Here is a 19,479-nt window from a genome sequence, read left to right on the forward strand (position 1 = left end):
CTTTTATGTATGATACATGTATACACACAGAGTTGAAGAGGAGGGACTAGTCAGGAGCACATCAATTTCAATGTTGAGGAGCGTATATAATATCTTGAATTTATGATCCAATATTATAGACTTGACCAATAGGCTTGTAAGCGAGCATGGTGCACTACATGTAACCATGGGCCCAGCAACCTATTAAAGAACTATATGTATGCAATTATATTATTAGGCACTCATCCACCTTCATTAATGTTACGTGTCTGAATACCTATTCATTGTACCTGTGCCACCTTCCTCATACAACGTTGTAGATTTTGTAAGCTTTTGGAAATGTATGAAACTACCCATGTACTAGGAAGTGTATGTGCACACGATAAGTAAACGCTGTGAGTTTGATGCAGCGTACTTGTGCAGCGTCCAATCCGCAGCATCCAGATGTTACAGCATAGTGGATGGGATTTCAAGAAATCCCATGTCCACTATGGATCCAGAGATGCCCGCAGAACACCCGTGGAGACGGAGATGCGGCGCGGCTTTCCAGACTGCAGCATGTCAATTTATCTTACGGAGACGCGAGTCTCCACAAGATAAATTTCTCCCATCCAATGTATTGGACTCGCTGACTCTGCACGGTTCAGTGAACACATGCGGAATCATCTGCATTCAATAGACGGCAGCACTTTGGACGCAGCGGACATGTGCTGCGTCCAAAGTGTTGCCAATTCCTGAACGTGTGCCCCTACCCTAACTGTGGCTTTTCCTTGATTTTTAAGTGTATTTGATCCTATTCTCTTACATATGATGAGCCAGTCATATGATAAGTGGCTCTGAGAAATGTGTTAATGAACTTGACATGACATTGGTGGTCCCCTCGGGCAATTACACTTCATGGTTGGTGATTACGTAGAATGACTACAGGAAATGTCTGGTGATCACCTAATATCGGTGGGAAACTGGAATGTACCCAATGGATATCCAGAAATGGGATAATTGCCCTATGGTGTTCATCAGACAAAACAAGCTCTCTAGAAGGGCTGGCACAGTACAAAATGGTTGTGTCTAATCTTAACCCCTTCATGACCTTGCCGTTTTTTGCAATTCTGACCAGTGTCCCTTTATGAGGTAATAACTCAGGAACGCTTCAACGGATCCTAGCGATTCTGAGATTGTTTTTTCGTGACATATTGGGCTTCATGTTAGTGGTAAATTTAGGTCGATAATTTCTGAGTTTATTTGTGAAAAAAACGGAAATTTGGCAAAAATTTTGAAAATTTCGCAATTTTCACATTTTGAATTTTTATTCTGTTAAACCAGAGAGTTATGTGACACAAAATAGTTAATAAATAACATTTCCCACATTATAAACTACAAAAGGACATAATACCAGAATTGTAAACAATTACTGTAAATAAGTTTATTAAATATAACAAAGATTTAAAAATGGAGAAACTGTCAAGAATAGTGCATAATGCAAATTGCTGAATACATACAACAGGGTACAGATCAATTAACCTGGAAAGTCAACCTCAAAGAGACAAGGTAAATACTAGTGATGTCCAACAAGGTCCTAGGACCAAATAAAGTGCAAAAGTAATGTCTCTCAGCATAAGTACCAGTAGAAAGTTGATCCGTGGTTCCCCCAGACTCCAGCTCCAACGCACGTTTCGCCTCCCGTGGCTTTTTCAAGGAGTCACTTTATTTGGTCCTAGGACCTTGTTGGACATCACTAGTATTTACCTTGTCTCTTTGAGGTTGACTTTCCAGGTTAATTGATCTGTACCCTGTTGTATGTATTCAGCAATTTGCATTATGCACTATTCTTGTCAGTTTCTCCATTTTTAAATCTTTGTTATATTTAATAAACTTATTTACAGTAATTGTTTACAATTCTGGTATTATGTCCTTTTGTAGTTTATAATTTGGTATCTAGGACATTTAAGTGGTATCTTCACTTAGTTGTGTTTCAACATTTCCCACATGTCTACTTTACATCAGCACAATTTTGGAAACAAATTTTTTTTTTGCTAGGAAGTTATAAGGGTTAAAATTTGACCAGTGATTTCTCATTTTTACAACAAAATTTACAAAACCATTTATTTTAGGGATCACCTCACATTTGAAGTCAGTTTGAGGGTTCTATATGGCTGAAAATACCCAAAAGTGACACCATTCTAAAAACTGCACCCCTCAAGGTGCTCAAAACCACATTCAAGAAGTTTATTAACCCTTCAGGTGTTTCACAGCAGCAGAAGCAACATGGAAGTAAAAAATGAACATTTAACTTTTTAGTCACAAAAATGATATTTTAGCAAAAAATTTTTTATTTTCCCAAGGGTAAAAGGAGAAACTGGACCACGGACGTTGTTGTCCAATTTGTCCTGAGTACGCTGATACCTCATATGTGGGGGTAAACCACTGTTTGGGCGCACGGCAGGGCTCGGAAGGGAAGGAGCGCCATTTGACTTTTTCAATGAAAAATTGGCTCCAATCTTTAGCGGACACCATGTCGCGTTTGGAGAGCCCCCGTGTGCCTAAACATTGGAGCTCCCCCACAAGTGACCCCATTTTGGAAACTAGACCCCCCAAGGAACTTATCTAGAAGCATAGTGAGCACTTTAAACCCCCAGGTGCTTCACAAATTGATCCGTAAAAATGAAAAAGTACTTTTTTTTCACGAAAAAATTATTTTAGCCTCAATTTTTTCATTTTCACATGGGCAACAGGATAAAATGGATCCTAAATTTTGTTGGGCAATTTCTCCTGAGTACACCAATACCTCACATGTGGGGGTAAACCACTGTTTGGGCACATGGTAAGGCTCGGAAGGGAAGGAGCGCCATTTGACTTTTTGAATGAAAAATTATCTCCATCGTTAGCGGACACCATGTCGCGTTTGGAAAGCCCCTGTGTGCCTAAACATTGGAGCTCCTCCACAAGTGACCCCATTTTGGAAAGTAGACCCCCCAAGGAACTCATCTAGAGGCATAGTGAGCACTTTAAACCCCCAGCTGCTTCACAAATTGATCCGCAAAAATGAAAAAGTACTTTTTTTTCACACAAAATTTCTTTTAGCCTCAATTCTTTCATTTTCACATGGGCAACAGGATAAAATGGATCCTAAAATTTGTTGGGCAATTTCTCCTGAGTATGCCGATACCTCATATGTGGGGGTAAACCACTGTTTGGGTGCACGGCAAGGCTCGGAAGGGGAGGCGTGCCATTTGACTTTTTGAATGGAAAATTAGCTCCAATCGTTAGCGGACACCATGTCGCGTTTGGAGAGCCCCTGTGTGCCTAAACATTGGAGCTCCCCTACAAGTGACCCCATTTTGGAAACTAGACCCCCCAAGAAACTTATCTAGATGCATAGTAAACACTTATAACCCCCAGGTGCTTCACAGAAGTTTATAACGCAGAGCCGTGAAAATAAAAAAATAATTTTTCTTTCCTCAAAAATGATTTTTAGCCCAGAATTTTTTATTTTCCCAAGGGTAATAGGAGAAATTGGACCCCAAATGTTGTTGTCCAGTTTGTCCTGAGTACGATGATACCCCATATGTGGGGGTAAACCACTGTTTGGGCGCACGGCAGGGCTCGGAAGGGAAGGCACGCCATTTGGCTTTTTGAATGGAAAATTAGCTCCAATCATTAGCGGACACCATGTCGCGTTTGGAGAGCCCCTGTGTGCCTAAACATTGGAGCTCCCGCACAAGTGGCCCCATTTTGGAAACTAGACCTCCCAAGGAACTAATCTAGATGTGTGGTGAGCACTTTGAACCCCCAAGTGCTTCACAGAAGTTTATAACGCAGAGCCATGAAAATAAAAAATAATTTTTCTTTTCTCAAAAATGATTTTTTAGCCCACAATTTTTTATTTTCCCAAGGGTAATAGGAGAAATTGGACCCCAAAAGTTGTTTTCCAGTTTCTCCTGAGTACGCTGATACCCCATATGTGGGGGTAAACCACTGTTTTGGCACACGTCGGGGTTCGGAAGGGAAGTAGTGACGTTTTGAAATGCAGACTTTGATGGAATGCTCTGCGGGCATCAGGTTGCGTTTGCAGAGCCCCTGATGTGCCTAAACAGTAGGAACTCCCCACAAGTGACTCCATTTTGGAAACTAGACCCCCAAGGGAACTTATCTAGATGTGTGGTGAGCACTTTGAACCCCCAAGTGCTTCACAGAAGTTTATAACGCAGAGCCGTGAAAATAATAAATGTGTTTCCTTTCCTCAAAAATATTTTTTTAGCCCAGAATTTTTTATTTTTGCAAGAGTAACAGGAGAAATTGGACCCCAAAAGTTGTTGTCCAGTTTCTCCTGAGTACGCTGATACCCCATATGTGGGGGTAAACCACTGTTTGGGTACATGCCGGGGCTCGGAAGGGAAGTAGTGACGTTTTGGAATGCAGACTTTGATGGAATGGTCTGCGGGCATCATGTTACGTTTGCAGAGCCCCTGATATGCCTAAACAGTAGAAACCTCCCACAAGTGACCCCATTTTGGAAACTAGACCCCCCAAGGAACTTATCTAGATGTGTGGTGAGCACGTTCAACCCCCAAGTGCTTCACAGAAGTTTACAACGCAGAGCCGTGAAAATAAAAAATCATTTTTCTTTCCTCAAAAAATATGTTTTAGCAAGCAATTTTTTATTTTCACAAGGGTAACAGGAGAATTTGGACCCCAATATTTGTTGCCCAGTTTGTTGTGAGTACGCTGATACCCCATATGTGGGGGTAAACCACTGTTTGGGCACACGTCAGGGCTCGGAAGGGAAGTAGTGACATTTGAAATGCAGACTTTGATGGAATGGTCTGCGGGCGTCACATTGCATTTGCAGAGCCCCTGATGTGCCTAAACAGTAGAAACACCCCACAAGTGACCCCATTTTGGAAACTAGACCCCCGAAGGAACTTATCTAGATGTGTGGTGAGCACTTTCAACCCCCAAGTGCTTCACAGAAGTTTATAACGCAGAGCCGTGAAAATAAAAAATAATTGTTCTTTCCTCAAAAATTATGTTTTAGCAAGTAATTTTTTATTTTTGCAAGGGTAACAGGAGAAATTGGACCCCAACAGTTGTTGCCCAGTTTGTCCTGAGTACGCTGGTACCCCAAATGTGGGGGTAAACCACTGTTTGGGCGCACGTCGGGGCTTGGAAGGGCGGGAGCACCATTTGACTTTTTGAACGCAAGATTGGCTGGAATCAATGGTGGCGCCATGTTGCGTTTGGAGACCCCTGATGTGCCTAAAACAGTGGAAACCCCTCAATTCTAACTTCAACACTTACCCCAACACACCCCTAATCCTAATCCCAACTGTAGCCATAACCCTAATCACAACCCTAACCCCAACACACCCCTAACCACAACCCTAACCGCAACACAACCGTAACCCTAATTCCAACCCTAATCCTAACCCTAATCCCAACCGTAACCCTAATCCCAACCCTAACCACAACTGTAACCCCAACACACCCCTAACCCTATCCGTAACCCTAACCACAAGCCTATTCTTAACCCTATTTCCAACCCTAGCCCTAATTCCAACCCTAACCCTAAGGGTATGTGCCCACGTTGCGGATTCGTGTGAGATTTTTCCGCACGATTTTTGAAAAATCTGCAGGTAAAAGGCACTGCGTTTTGCCTGCGGATTTACAGCAGATTTCCAGTGTTTTTTTGTGCGGATTTCACCTGCGGATTCCTATTGAGGAACAGGTGTAAACCGCTGCGGAATCCGCACAAAGAATTGACATGCTGCGGAAAATACAATGCAGCGTTTCTGCACGGAATTTTCCGCACCATGGGCACAGCAGATTTGGTTTTCCTTAGGTGTACATGGTACTGTAAACCTGATGGAAAACTGCTTCGAATTCGCAGCGGCCAATCCGCAGCGGATCCGCGGCCAATCCGCTGCCAATCCGCTGCGGATCTGCGGCCAATCCGCTGCCAATCCGCTGCAGATCCGCGGCCAATCCGCTGCGGATCCGCTGCGGATCCGCTGCGGATCCGCGGCCCATCTGCTGCAGATCCGCGGCCAATCTGCTGCGGATCCGCTGCCGATCCGCTGCGGATCCGCGGCCGATCCGCTGCGGATCCGCGGCCAATCCGCTGCCAATCCGCTGCAGATCCGCGGCCAATCCGCTGCGGATCCACTGCGGATCCGCGGCCGATCCGCTGCGGATCCGCGGCCGATCCGCTGCGGATCCGCGGCCGATCCGCTGCGGATCCGCGGCCGATCCGCTGCGGATCCGCGGCCGATCCGCGGCCGATCCGCTGCGGATCCGCGGCCGATCCGCGGCCGATCCGCTGCGGATCCGCGGCCGATCCGCTCTGTGTGCACATGCCATAACCCTACCCCTAACCCTACCCGTAACCCTAACCCTACCCCTAACCCTACCCCTAGTTCTAACCCTAACCCTAGTGGTAAAAGAAAAAAAAATATTTTCTTTATTTTATTATTGTCCCTACCTATGGGGGTGATAAAGGGGGGGGTTTATTTATTATTTTTTTATTTTGATCGCTGTGGTAGAACCTACCACAGCGATCAAAATGTACCTGTAACGAATCTGCCAGCCTGCAGATTCGGCGGGCGTACTGAGCATGCGCCCGCCATTTTCCAAGATGGCGGCGCCCAGCGAGGAGACGGCCGGACACCGGGAGGATCGGTAAGTATGAGGGGGTGGTGGGGGGGTGGATCGGAGCACAGGGGGGGGATCGGAGGACGGGGGGAGCGGACAGGAGCACGGGGGAGCGGACAGGAGCACGGGGGAGCGAACAGGGGGACGGAGGGGGGTACCTGACAGAACGGACGACTGGGGAGGAGATCGGGGGCGGTGGGGGGGGCCAGTACATGATTTCCAGCCATGGCAGATGCTATTGCAGCATCGGCCATGGCTGGATTGCAATATTTCACCATTTTCATAGGTGAAATATTGCAAATTGCTCTGATTGGCTGTTGCACTTTCAACAGCCAATCAGAGCGATCGTAGCCACGTGGGGGCAAAGCCACCCCCCCTAGGCTGAAGTACAACTCCCCCTCTCCCTGCAGATCGGGTAAAATAGGAATTAACCCTTTCACCCGATCTGCAGGGATGCGATCATTCCATGACGCCGCATAGGCGTCATGGGTCGGGAAGGGGTTAATGTAACCCTCACAGTAGTTTGGTTTTGGTTACTGACAGAAACTGATTCATCACATGACAGCCACCAATTTCAGGAGATAAATTATATTGACTAGAATGATGCTCATTGGTTTTCCATCACGGTGTCCAAAAATCTATTTGTTCAGCACATATAACGGAATCTGCAGTACAGCCTCAGATGCAAGTGTGAACATAACCGTAGTTACTTATTTACCTGATCCCGTTCCTTCTCTACTTCCTCTAACTGTACCATAACAGTGTTCATGCGGTGTTTATACATCTCACAGTCCTTTGCCAGAGTAGAACATTTTAACTCCAAGTCTTCTTTCTCCTCCAAATACTACAAAAGAATTGGCTAGGATTAATTTATATGTAGCAATGATTGAGCTATAGATATATGAAAAGTATATTTACTACATATCCAAATGAATGCTGCCTCGAAAAATGTAGATCTTTAATGTAATAGAAAAATCTCTTTGTGTTTTTATTAACAGGCAGTAAACAAAATAGGAATATTTAGCTTCTTTGCAAGTTGAATTTAGAAATGTATAAAGTTTTCACTGAGCGTTTGCAAGGCTTAGTTAAATTATTATTATTATTTATTATTATAGCGCCATTTATTCCATGACGCTTTACATGTGAGGAAGGGTATACATAATAAAAACAAGTACAATAATCTTGAACAATACAAGTCACAACTGGTACAGGAGGAGAGAGGACCCTGCCCACAAGGGCTCACAGTCTACAAGGGATGGGTGAGGATAGAGTAGGTGAGGATAGAGCTGGTCGTGCAGTGGTTCGGTCGATCGGTGTTTACTGCAGGTTGTAGGCTTGTCGGAAGATGTGGGTCTTCAGGTTCTTTTTGAAGGTTTCGATGGTAGGGGAGAGTCTGATATGTTGTGGTAGAGAGTTCCAGAGTAGGGGTGATACGCGAGAGAAATCTTTTATGCAATTGTGGGAAGAGGAGATAAGAGGGGAGTAGAGAAGGAGATCTTGTGAGGATCGGAGGTTGCGTGCAGGAAAGTACCAGGAGACAAGGTCACAGAGGAGGAGACAGGTTGTGGATGGCTTTGTATGTCATGGTTAGGGTTTTGTACTGGATTCGCTGGGTAATGGGGAGCCAGTGAAGGGATTTACAGAGGGGAGAGGCCGGGGAATAACAGGGGGACAGGTGGATTAGTTGGGCAGCAGAGTTTAGAATAGATTGGAGGGGTGCGAGAGTGTTAGAGAGGAGGCCACAGAGCAGGAGGTTACAGTAGTCGAGGCGGGAGATGATGAGGGCATGGACAAGGGTTTTTGCAGATTCTTGGTTTAGGAATGTATGGATCCGTGAAATATTTTTGAGTTGAAGGCGGCAGGAAGTGGAAAGGGCTTGGATATGTGGTTAAATCAGTCAGTTTGCTTTTTTTATGTCAAGAGTAGTGAAATCTGTACTCTTATTACCATTAAATAAACTAGGAATTTAGTATATAAAGATTTATTAGGAGCTGTCATGACACTGATGTGGATAGAGCTAAAAGGGGTTTTCTCAAGTTCATAAATTGTTATAATAAGTTAGGCAGCATGAAATTACCTGTATGATGGAGTGAACTACCATTATGATGGGCTCCTTGCTAGAAATGGGTTGCATCTTACAAAAACAAGAAAACGCATACTTGGTAGATGCCTTGCTACACTCATCAGGAGAGGGAAATATTCAGCAAGGAAAAAAATATGCAGCTAATGAATTATTTTAAGAACCCTGCTATTAGAAGTGAAAATAAATTACAAAGACAACAAATTCTGAATGAAAATAGAGGATCAAGAGAAACGAACTACAACTTAAAATCTGTCTATAAGAATGCACAGAGCATGGGAAATAAACAAGGAGAATTGGAGTTGCTAACACAGGAAAATAAATACGATGTCATAGGCATCACTGAAACTTGGTGGGATGATACACATGATTGGAATACAAACATTGAAGGTCACAACTTATCTATTAGAAACAGGCTTAACAAGAGGGGAGAAGGTGTTGCATTGTATGTTAGAAAATCATATATCTCCACAGAGATCCAAGCTTTAGAGAAGGGTAGCTCTGTAGAAACAGTTTGGGAAAGAATACAAGGAGAGAAGAACAGAAAGGACACTATTGTAGGTGTTTACTGTAGGCCACCTGGACATACAGAAGATATTGATGAACTATTTTTACATCAGATGTCTTTGTTATAAAAAAAAGTAGAACATAGTGATCATTGGGAGATTTTAACTATCCAGATATTTGTTGTGAATCTCTGTAAGGCAAAAGTAATGGTCCAGAAAATTCTTATCTTCCCTGGCTGACAGTTTTATCTTTCAAAAGGTAGAAGAGAGAACAAGAGGATCATCTTGGACCTAATTCTGATCAACAGGGTTAAAGAATCTGGGAAAGTTTTGCTTGCAAAAAAGAAGGCTAATGGGACACTCAATAATTATCTACAAATATCTGAAAGGATTTCACAGTATAGAGGGATAATCCTTATTCTCCTTTGCACATGGAAACATGAGAAGTAATGGAATTAAATTGAAAGGAAGAAGATACAGAATACAGTAGTGTTCAAAATAATAGCAGTGTGTTCAAATACATGAGTTAACCACAAAATCTTTATACTATTTTTCATTTCCATGCATTGGGAACATTGCACACTGTTTTCTAAATCAAAACATGAAGATAAATGTATATAATTTTTATATACTTTACAGAAAATAACAAAAAATGACCATTGGGCTGTTCTAAAAAATAGCAGTGTCTGCACTTGTCTTTATAAACTCACAATATGTACTTTTCTTGTGGATTTAGCATTCCTGTGAGTCACTAACCTAATATTTAATATTATACCCATATACCCACAGTTTTTTAGAACAGCTTCTATGTTGCATAGAGTCAACCAACTTCTGGCCGCTGTCAGCCCAGGATGCTCAGACTACATCCCACACTTTTTGGCATTTGCTGGCTTTGCCTCAGAAACAGCATTTTTAATGTCACCCCACAAGTGTTCAGTCGGACTAAGGTCCGGGGATTGGGCTGGCCACTCCATAACCTCAATTTTGTTGGACTGGAACCAAGAGTTTGCTTGTTTACTGGTCTGTTTAGGTTTGTTGTCTTGTTGAAACGCCTATTTCAAGGGCATGTCCTCCTCACCATAAGGCAACATGACCTCTTCAAGTATTTTAATATATGCAAACTGGCCCATGATCCCTGGTATGCAGTAAATAGGTCCAGCCATAGTAAGAGAACCATGCCCGTATCATGATGCTTGCACATCCAGACTTCACTGTCTTCAGAGTGTACTGTGGCTTGTATTAAGAGTTTGGAGGTCATCTGAGCCCTTAGGTCCAAAAAGAACAATTTTACTTTTATCAGTCCACAAAATGCTTCTCCATTTCTCTTTAGGCCAGTTGATGTGATCTTTGGCAAATTTTATCCACTTCAGTACGTCTTTTTTTTTTTTTTTTAACAGTGGGACTTTGCGGGGACTTCTTGCTAAGAGATTAGCTTCACACAGGCGTCTTCTAAGGGTACCGTCTCACAGTGGCACTTTGGTCGCTACGACGGTACGATCCGTGACGTTCCAGCGATATACATACGATCTCGCTGTGTCTGACACGCTACTGCGATCAGGGACCCCGCTGAGAATCGTACGTCGTAGCAGATCGTTTGAAACTTTCTTTCGTCGCTGGATCACCCGCTGTCATCGCTGGATCGGTGTGTGTGACACCGATCCAGCGATGTGTTCGCTTGTAACCAGGGTAAACATCGGGTTACTAAGCGCAGGGCCGCGCTTAGTAACCCGATGTTTACCCTGGTTACCATTGTAAATGTAAAAAAAAAAAAACACTACATACTCACCTTCTGATGTCTGTCACGTCCCCCGCCGGCGGCTTCCCGCACTGACTGTGAGCGCCGGCCGTAAAGTAAAAGCAGAGCACAGCGGTGACGTCACCGCTGTGCTGTGCTTTACAGCCGGCACTGACACAGTCAGTGCGGGAAGCTGATGGCGAGGGACGTGACCGACTCCGGAATGTGAGTATGTAGTGTTTGGTTTTTTTTACATTTACAATGGTAACCAGGGTAAACATTGGGTTACTAAGCGCGGCCCTGGGCTTAGTAACCCGATGTTTACCCTGGTTACCCGGGGACTTCGGCATCGTTGGTCGCTGGAGAGCTGTCTGTGTGACAGCTCTCCAGCGACCACACAACAACTTACCAACGATCACGGCCAGGTCGTATCGCTGGTCGTGATCGTTGGTAAATCGTTTAGTGTAACGGTACCCTAGCTGTCACAGTCCTCACAAGTAACTCGAGACTGTCTGTGATCATCCTGGAGCTGATCATTGGCTGAGCCTTGCCATTCTGGCTATTCTTCCATCCATTTGAATGGTAGTCTTCCGTTTTCTTCCACATCTCCCTGGTTTGGTTTTTCCATTTTTAAATAATAATAATATAATTTTATTTATATAGCGCCAACATATTCCGCAGCGCTTTACAATAATAGAGGGGATTTGTACAGACAATAGACATTACAGCATAACAGTTCAAAACAGATACCAGGAGGAATGAGGGCCCTGCTCGCAAGCTTACAAACTATGAGGAAAAGGGGAGACACGAAAGGTGGATGGTAACAATTGCTTTCGTTGTTCGGACCAGCCATTGTGTAAGGATTGAGTATTCATGTAAAGCTGCATGAACCAGTTAACAGCTTAAACATGTAACAGTGCAGACACAGAGGCTAATTAACTGCATGAAGTGTATGAGAACACGATGCGAGGAACCTGACTATGGTTTAAAGGGAACCTGTCACCACGTTTTTGGAAGATGGGATAAAAATAGCGTTAAATAGGGGCAGAGGTGGGCGTTACATTAGTGTGTGTGTTATGCGTTTATTACCCACCTAAGTTGCCGAAATAACTTTGCAAAGTCTCCGTTTTCGCCTGTCAATCAGGCTGGTCAGGTCACATGGGCGTGGTGTCTTCACCCAGATTTGGCGTAGTTTTCCGTTGGTGGCGTAGTGGTGTGCGCATGCCCAAAGTCCGGAATCCTCTTCCAGGGGATTTAAAATAGCGCGGTGTTCGTTATTGCATTGGTGATCGGTGGGCGCGGCCATCTTCCTTTGGCCGCGCGTGCGCAGAAGCGGCGCTCTGCTGGCCGCGGCTTCAGGAAAATGGCCGCGGGATGCCGCGCGTGCGCAGATGGATATCGCGGCGGCCATTTTCCTGAAGCCGCGGCCAGCAGAGCGCCGCTTCTGCGCACGCGCGGCCAAAGGAAGATGGCCGCGCCCACCGATCACCAATGCAATAACGAACACCGCGCTATTTTAAATCCCCTGGAAGAGGATTCCGGACTTTGGGCATGCGCACACCACTACGCCACCAACGGAAAACTACGCCAAATCTGGGGGAAGACAACGCCCATGCGACCTGACCAGCCTGATTGACAGGCGAAAACGGAGACTTTGCAAAGTTATTTCGGCAACTTAGGTGGGTAATAAACGCATAACACACACACTAATGTAACGCCCACCTCTGCCCCTATTTAACGCTATTTTTATCCCATCTTCCAAAAACGTGGTGACAGGTTCCCTTTAAGTTTTTTTGAATGGGCCACACAGGGATTGTTAGGTTAATGCATTGAGGCGGTAGGCCAGTCTGAACAAATGCATTTTTAGGGCACGCTTAAAACTGTGGGGATAAATATCGTATTAACCTGGGTAGCGCATTCCAAAGAATTGGAGCAGCATGTGAACATTTTTGAAGACGAGAGTGGGAGGTTCTGATTATTGAGGATGTTAACCTCAGGTCAAAGCATTGGAATCATTTTAGCTGAACAGCCAATCATTGTCTGCACTTCTTTATAAGTTTTACCCTCTCCAATCAACTTTTTAATCAAAGAACGCTGTTCCCTTGAACAATGTCTTGAACGACCCATATTTCTCAGGCTTTCAAGGAGAAATGCATGTACAACATGTCCTAAATTCACCCTTAATAAGGGCCACCGGATTCACACCTGTTTCTTCACAGAATGAATGACCTCACTAATTGAACTCCACACTGGCATTATTTTGAACATCCCCCCTTTCAATTAATTCTAATACACAGACTCAAAAACATTATACAAAAAAAACTTTTGTCCTTTTTGTAATTTATTAAACTTATAGAGGCTACATCTATCAATTCAAAATATTTAAAACAATTACCCAGGTACCAAATTCCCCTTTGATAATAATAGCAGTGCTACTGTATCATAATGAAACTCAATTTTTATTGATTTCAAAAACAGTGGGTATGCAGGCCATGTGGATGTATGCGGATGCCTCCGCATAGGTCATTTTCATGCTGCGCCGACTGCAACAAATTGCAACATGTTGCGTTCAGCGCAGGTCGGCACAGCATGAAAACGAAGCATGCGGAGGCATCCGCATACATCTGCATGGCCTGCATACCCAATGTTAAAGATAGGGTATGCAGGGCGCATGCAGCCATAAGCCGAGCTGAATGAAGAGGCGCAACAGTGGGCGGGGCTTCACTGAATCTACTGAACCAACTGGTAAATTGTTTGACATGTGGTAATATAATTTATACCAAATACAGTGATTACTCTGGTTAGTCATATTGGACTGCTATTATTTTGAACACTGCTGTAGATATTAGAGAAAACGTTTTGCCAGTGTGGGTGATCAATGAGTGGAACAGGCTGCCACGAGAGGTGGTGAGTTCTCCTTCCATGGAAGTCTTCAAACAGAGGCTGGACAGACATCTGTCTGAGGTGCTTTAGTGAATCCTGCACTGAGCATGGGATGCACACCATGACCCTGGAGATTCCTTACTACTTTAACATTTTATGATTCTATGAAAATAAGCAAATTTGCAATTGACTTGCTTTTTCTATTAGCTGTCGTTCTCCTGTGATGAGATATTTCATCTTTTATAGTGTACTGCTCATTTCCATGGAGTTCAGCTTCTAATACCTGGCTAAGAGTGTTCAGCAGGTACATTCCAGGACGGGTTAACTCCTAACATCCCAGTCACCTCTTTCCAGTCCATTGAGTTCTATACAGCAGTTAATTGATTGTTCATATCCCTCCCTCTCTCTACTCTCGCTCTCATCTTTTGAAGAGATGCACATATAAATCACCAGCTCTGTAGCTTTAACTGCAAGTCTCCTATGCACTCTGCTCTGTCTGTACAGAGTTGTGTGCTTGTTCAAATGCCCTGTTATCTCTATGTGTAAATCCAGAGAGGTAAAAATAGGCACAGCATCAGCAAAAGAGTATGTGGCTGCGGGACTTCCTAGGCAAAGACCAATCCTCCAAATAAACAAAAAAAAGGAAAGCAGCACTCCAAAATAAATGCAATATATGATGTTTAATCACCCATTAGGCAATGTTTTGGCTCATTTGAGGACCTTTCTCAAGTTGAGAAGCTTGAGAAAGGTCCTCAAATGGACTAAAACATTGCCATTATGGGTGAATGAACATCACCTATTGTATTTATTTTGGAGTGCTGCTTTCCTTGTTTAGTTTATGGGTAAATCCAGTGATAACAATGTAGACTCATAACAAACCACTGATGGCTGAATGTGTTACAGAGGATCATGTGCTGGGCTTTATAGTTCTAATAGTACTTCAGTTCTATTTACCAGACCTGTCACTCATGAAAGAGCCCATCCTTCCTGAAACCAGGAAGAAAACTAAGTCGACTGCATTGATCTGAACTGCTGAAGAGATAACTTGAGAATGCCCCTTTAATTGAACAACCTCTTCCGTAATAGTATTAGACTTTGAATGCAGTATTTTTCATAAAATTTTAATGCCAAAAGCAGGAATGGATCCTACGTGTTCAAATTTGCATTGAGGACAAAGCAGAAAGAGAGGAATTAGTGAAACACTATGAACATTTTACCTTGTCCCTTAAATCTTCAGCTTGGCGTATTTCTTCCTGAAGATTAAATATTCTGTTTACCAGTTCATGGCGATCTTCAAGTGCCTCTTTACGATCATGTTCAAGAATATCAACAATCGCTTTGTCTGAATCAGGTAAACTACGACCTCCATCCTATGCATTGTTAAAATGGAAAGAAACAAATTACTGTTACATGACATGTACAGAAATCCTCAGGCTCCAGAGAAATACTGGGAGATTTCGTTCCACCAAGTTTAAGGTTTCACATTTGCGTATCTGTGCGCAGCGTTTGATCTGCATGCGTCTTGCGTACCTATCTTTAAGATGGTGTACGCAGGGACATGCATTTGCATCAGTTCGCATGCGGATGCGTACGCATGTGGCATTTTGCGGTGTGTGGCGGGGTCCGGCGAATGCAACATGTTGCATTATTGAGGCATCAATTTTGCGCAGTCATCCGCATGCGGATGATTGTGGATGGAGTGGGTCAAAACAATGCATTACTGTCTATGGAAACGCATTGGTATGCGTTCGATGCGCTTGTGTACTTCAGACTGCGCATGTCCAGGATCTGTTTTGAGACACGCCCATTGAGACACGCCCTCCTGGAAATATCGAACGCATGCGCATAATCAACGCAAATGCAGGCAGAAACGCATACAAACGCATGCACACGCTAATGTGAACCTAGCCTTATTCCTATATTTATTTTCAGACCACATACAACCAGTTTAAAACTTTTAATTAGTGGTGATGTCCCTTCCCATAATACATGCTGGAAGTAGGTGTGTCCAGGATGCTGCTGTCTTCACTAGCTCTTATTCATCAGCACATCTTCATTCCTGGTCTGATTTCCCCTTTTTATGGACCAAAATATCTTCTCTCCTCCTGTACAGACAGTCTGCATGACATTACGCTGAGGAGGAGTGGAACAAACTCTCTGATGCTGCACATGTGATTTTTTTTCTCCTACACACATTCCCACAACAAGCAGGAAGTTGGGAGGTAAAGTACCAGTGCACTCCTAAAGGGGGAAATTGAGATTAACCCTTGAAATAAAAGGCAGTCTGTTGGTCACAAGGTGGCAAATCCCAATTTTTTATTTACTATCCTTATTATTATTACTTCCTTTTATATAAAAAATACAATAAAATTGAAGGAAAAAAATTAGAAGTCCAAGGTGTCACACACCAGAAATGCATTGATGTTTTAAGGACTTATCTATCATGATATTTTAATCTTGCTTGCATGGCTTTTTTGTACTCATCCATAAATAAACATTAGCATGTTTGTGAAGCTGGACCTCTCCCTCTTTTCCTTGACTGTGTCTAGGCATAGACGCATCCGTTGCTCCGGACTGCTTGAGATCATATGCGGGTAAGCTGGACAGTTTCTTTCACAATAAAATTGACTTTGATGTTTTGCAATTACTAATTGCTTTCTGTGCAAGGACATTGTAATAAGGATAACTAAAAAATGACAATACACAGCAGATTTCTGCATATTGGGCTGAGTAGCAGCAGACCCACGCTGATCCCTCTCCATCACCAAAGTGGTCACAATAGCCAAAGAGGCATCAGAATAAGGCCATTGGGCAAAGCAAGAATGTGACCTGGCCTGACAAATAACATTTTCTTTACATTATGTGGACACCCAGGTGAGCGAGTGTTACCTGAAGGGATGACATCAGAATGCACTAGTACCTGGCAGAAACCATATTTGCTGAGGAACCTTGGGTCCTCGCATTCAAATGGATGTTACTTTGATATGTACCACCTAACTAGATTAGCCCAAATACCTCCTTTCATTGTGACAGTATCCCCTAATGGCAGTAACATCTTTCATCAGGAAAATGCATCCTGCAGCGCTGCAAAGGTTGTTTAGAAAGGATTATGTAAAGTGATAAGGTATTGATTTGGCTTCCAAATTTCTCAGGTCTTAGTCAGAGTGAGCATTTGTAGGATGTGCTGATGTGCTGCAGAAATAAATCCAATCCATGAAGGCCCAAATTACAGAAATTGGAACTAAATGATCCACTGCTAATGTGCTGGTGACATAGTGTATTCCACAGAACACCTTCAGAGGTCTTGTGGAGTCATTAGATTCTTAGGTCAGATCTTCTTGATTACAGTAAAGGGGCCTTCACTGATCACTGTATAAAGATGCTAAGTAACCTGCATGTTTTAATTAGGTGAAAACAACCATCTTACTACCTGAAGCAATGACTGAAATTCTTGTATTGTTGTCTTCAGCATTTCATTTTCACGCTCAAGTTCCATCATTTGTTCTCTCTTCGGTCGATTCTCAATGTCATTTTTCAGTTTTAGTGATTGGTTTCTTTCCAGTTTGCATTCTTCTTCTACTTTATTTAGATGATGCTTTAATCTGTCAATCTGCATAGAAATTGAAAATGAGTTGTAAGAATAAACATAGAAGTTGTATGATTAGGAACTGAATAGACAACATATTTAACATGGGGAACCCTTTGACTGGTAAGGATAGAACACAAACATCAATTAGTGTAAAAGAGTAGAGAAACCTGTGGTGCCTAAACTGTATGAACATAGCAAAGACCAACTAATATACGATTATGATGCACTGGATAATTATACACCTGACTTGCAGCACAAGATCAATCTCACTACATGTCATACTTGATGGGATGCGAGAATGTGCAAGGTTTTTGCATTCCATAACTTGTGGATTATTTCTTTTATTCAACCACAACGATCTATGGTACAATATTTTATTCCAAAAACGCTGCACTATCATGTCCCTCTTAAACCATTAAACTTTTTATTAATGGTTCTAACAAGGGGCATTAGGAAAATAGGCACCAGGCTACACCTCCATGTACACAGGGTAGCCATGTGCCTAACTACCTTAAAACAAATCGATCCCCCATCATACCTGGACCTCTGTCAGAGAATGAAAGGGGTTTTCTGGGCACACAGATTATTAAAGCACTGTAAAGGTTATCGGAAATTAATAAAATTCATAATTTATTTGCTCTTAAAATTCTGCTGTCTTCCTAAGCTGTTACGTGGTGATGTGACATCCAGCTCCTTACTACTGGCTTCAGTCCATTCAAAACACAGATCACAGAGATTTCCTGTCTGTCCTTTGAACAGTTTAGCCATCGGCTCTGCAATGAGCTCTAAATGGTGATGTCACGTGGAGTATGGCCTGTGATTCTTACAAGTGAGAAGCTTACAGTGACTGGAGATGTGCACAAGAGGTAGAACAGGGAAAGCTCATTGCAGGCTCCACAGAGTACAAGTCATCTTATCAGCTTGTGACTTTGAGAAAGACAGCAGGGGTCTTATGTAGTGTAACAGACCTATACAGAACTCTCAAAATATATCACTAGTCAGCAGGGAGAGACAATAGATAGAAAACATAACTTTTAATGGTATATTATAAAAACCTAGATTGAACCAACTCGCACAATGACCACCAATAATTATCACAATATAAAGTGCAAGTGCTCAGTAAACCCGTGTACATATAAAAGGTTTGGTCTCACCAATGTTACATGATGAACCACTGTCAGGCAGGCTGGACTGTAGAAGCAAAATACACAAGGGACCTATCACGGAGGGAGTTGTAAGTGACACTCACCGATGCAATCTCCCGGGAAGACAGGGCCCGGAGAGAGCCACAGGATCCCAGGAACGTGGGGCAAGCGAGACTGGAGAGAGATTGCCTCAGGCCTGATAGGACCTGAAGCACCTGACTGCTGGGGGGCGTGGCCTAAGCTCCAGGGAACTAGGAGCGGAAGGAAAACTACTAGAAAGGTAATTAAAGGACAGATCTACTAAGGGGCACAGACAGGGACATAAACCAGATCAGGCCGGGGTCAGAGCACCGGATAGCATGATGGTACCAAGGGACTAGACAGAACGGATAGTAGGGGCCAAGCAGAGGTCAATACCAAACGGATAGAGAAAGTACAGAGACGGAATCCAACAAACAGTATCCAGAGAAGAGACCGAGTCAAAAACCAAGGAATCCGACAAACCAGCACACGGCACAAAACACACTCAGGGGTCAACACACTCAGGCAAGGACGAAAGTATCTCTGACAAAGGAAACTCCTAGATGGAGGCTATAAAAAGTCCACCCAGGATCAGAGTGAAGCTACAGAAATTAACCCTAGAAGAACCGACCCAGACAAACCATGACAGGACCTTATCTGTCATACCCTGTTGTGCCGCATGCATTGCTTCCACCCTGACAAGGGCAGTACCCAAGTGTAATGCGTTTCTTCCTCTGTCAGCAGAGTTCATCAGCAGAGTAAATGAACTGTAGGGGTAAAAGGGGTTTAAAGACAGTGGTCAGGTAAAAAACTTTAAGGGATCTGGCATGACCAGTTAGACCCTTATTTGGAATTACCTGTCACTGCAGGAATTGCCTTTTTTTGGTCTTTAA

At 43.4% G+C, this 19,479-nt stretch overlaps 1 protein-coding gene across 4 annotated transcripts in view; it reads right to left on the reverse strand.

Annotated features, from left to right (window-relative positions):
* The window catches only part of CARD11 (caspase recruitment domain family member 11), a 213,319-nt gene that overhangs the window by 103,723 nt on the left and 90,117 nt on the right, over positions 1-19,479 (reverse strand). For all 4 annotated transcript variants that reach the window (XM_077275336.1, XM_077275337.1, XM_077275335.1 and 1 more), the window contains 3 exons: positions 17,262-17,441; positions 15,049-15,201; positions 7,346-7,471 (listed from right to left, as the gene is read on the reverse strand). In XM_077275336.1, the coding sequence (XP_077131451.1) occupies positions 7,346-7,471; positions 15,049-15,201; positions 17,262-17,441 (459 nt within the window). The remainder of the gene's footprint in view (positions 1-7,345; positions 7,472-15,048; positions 15,202-17,261; positions 17,442-19,479) is intronic.

Source organism: Ranitomeya variabilis, chromosome 7, assembly GCF_051348905.1.
Source record: "Ranitomeya variabilis isolate aRanVar5 chromosome 7, aRanVar5.hap1, whole genome shotgun sequence".
NCBI classification, from domain to species: Eukaryota; Metazoa; Chordata; class Amphibia; order Anura; family Dendrobatidae; genus Ranitomeya; species Ranitomeya variabilis.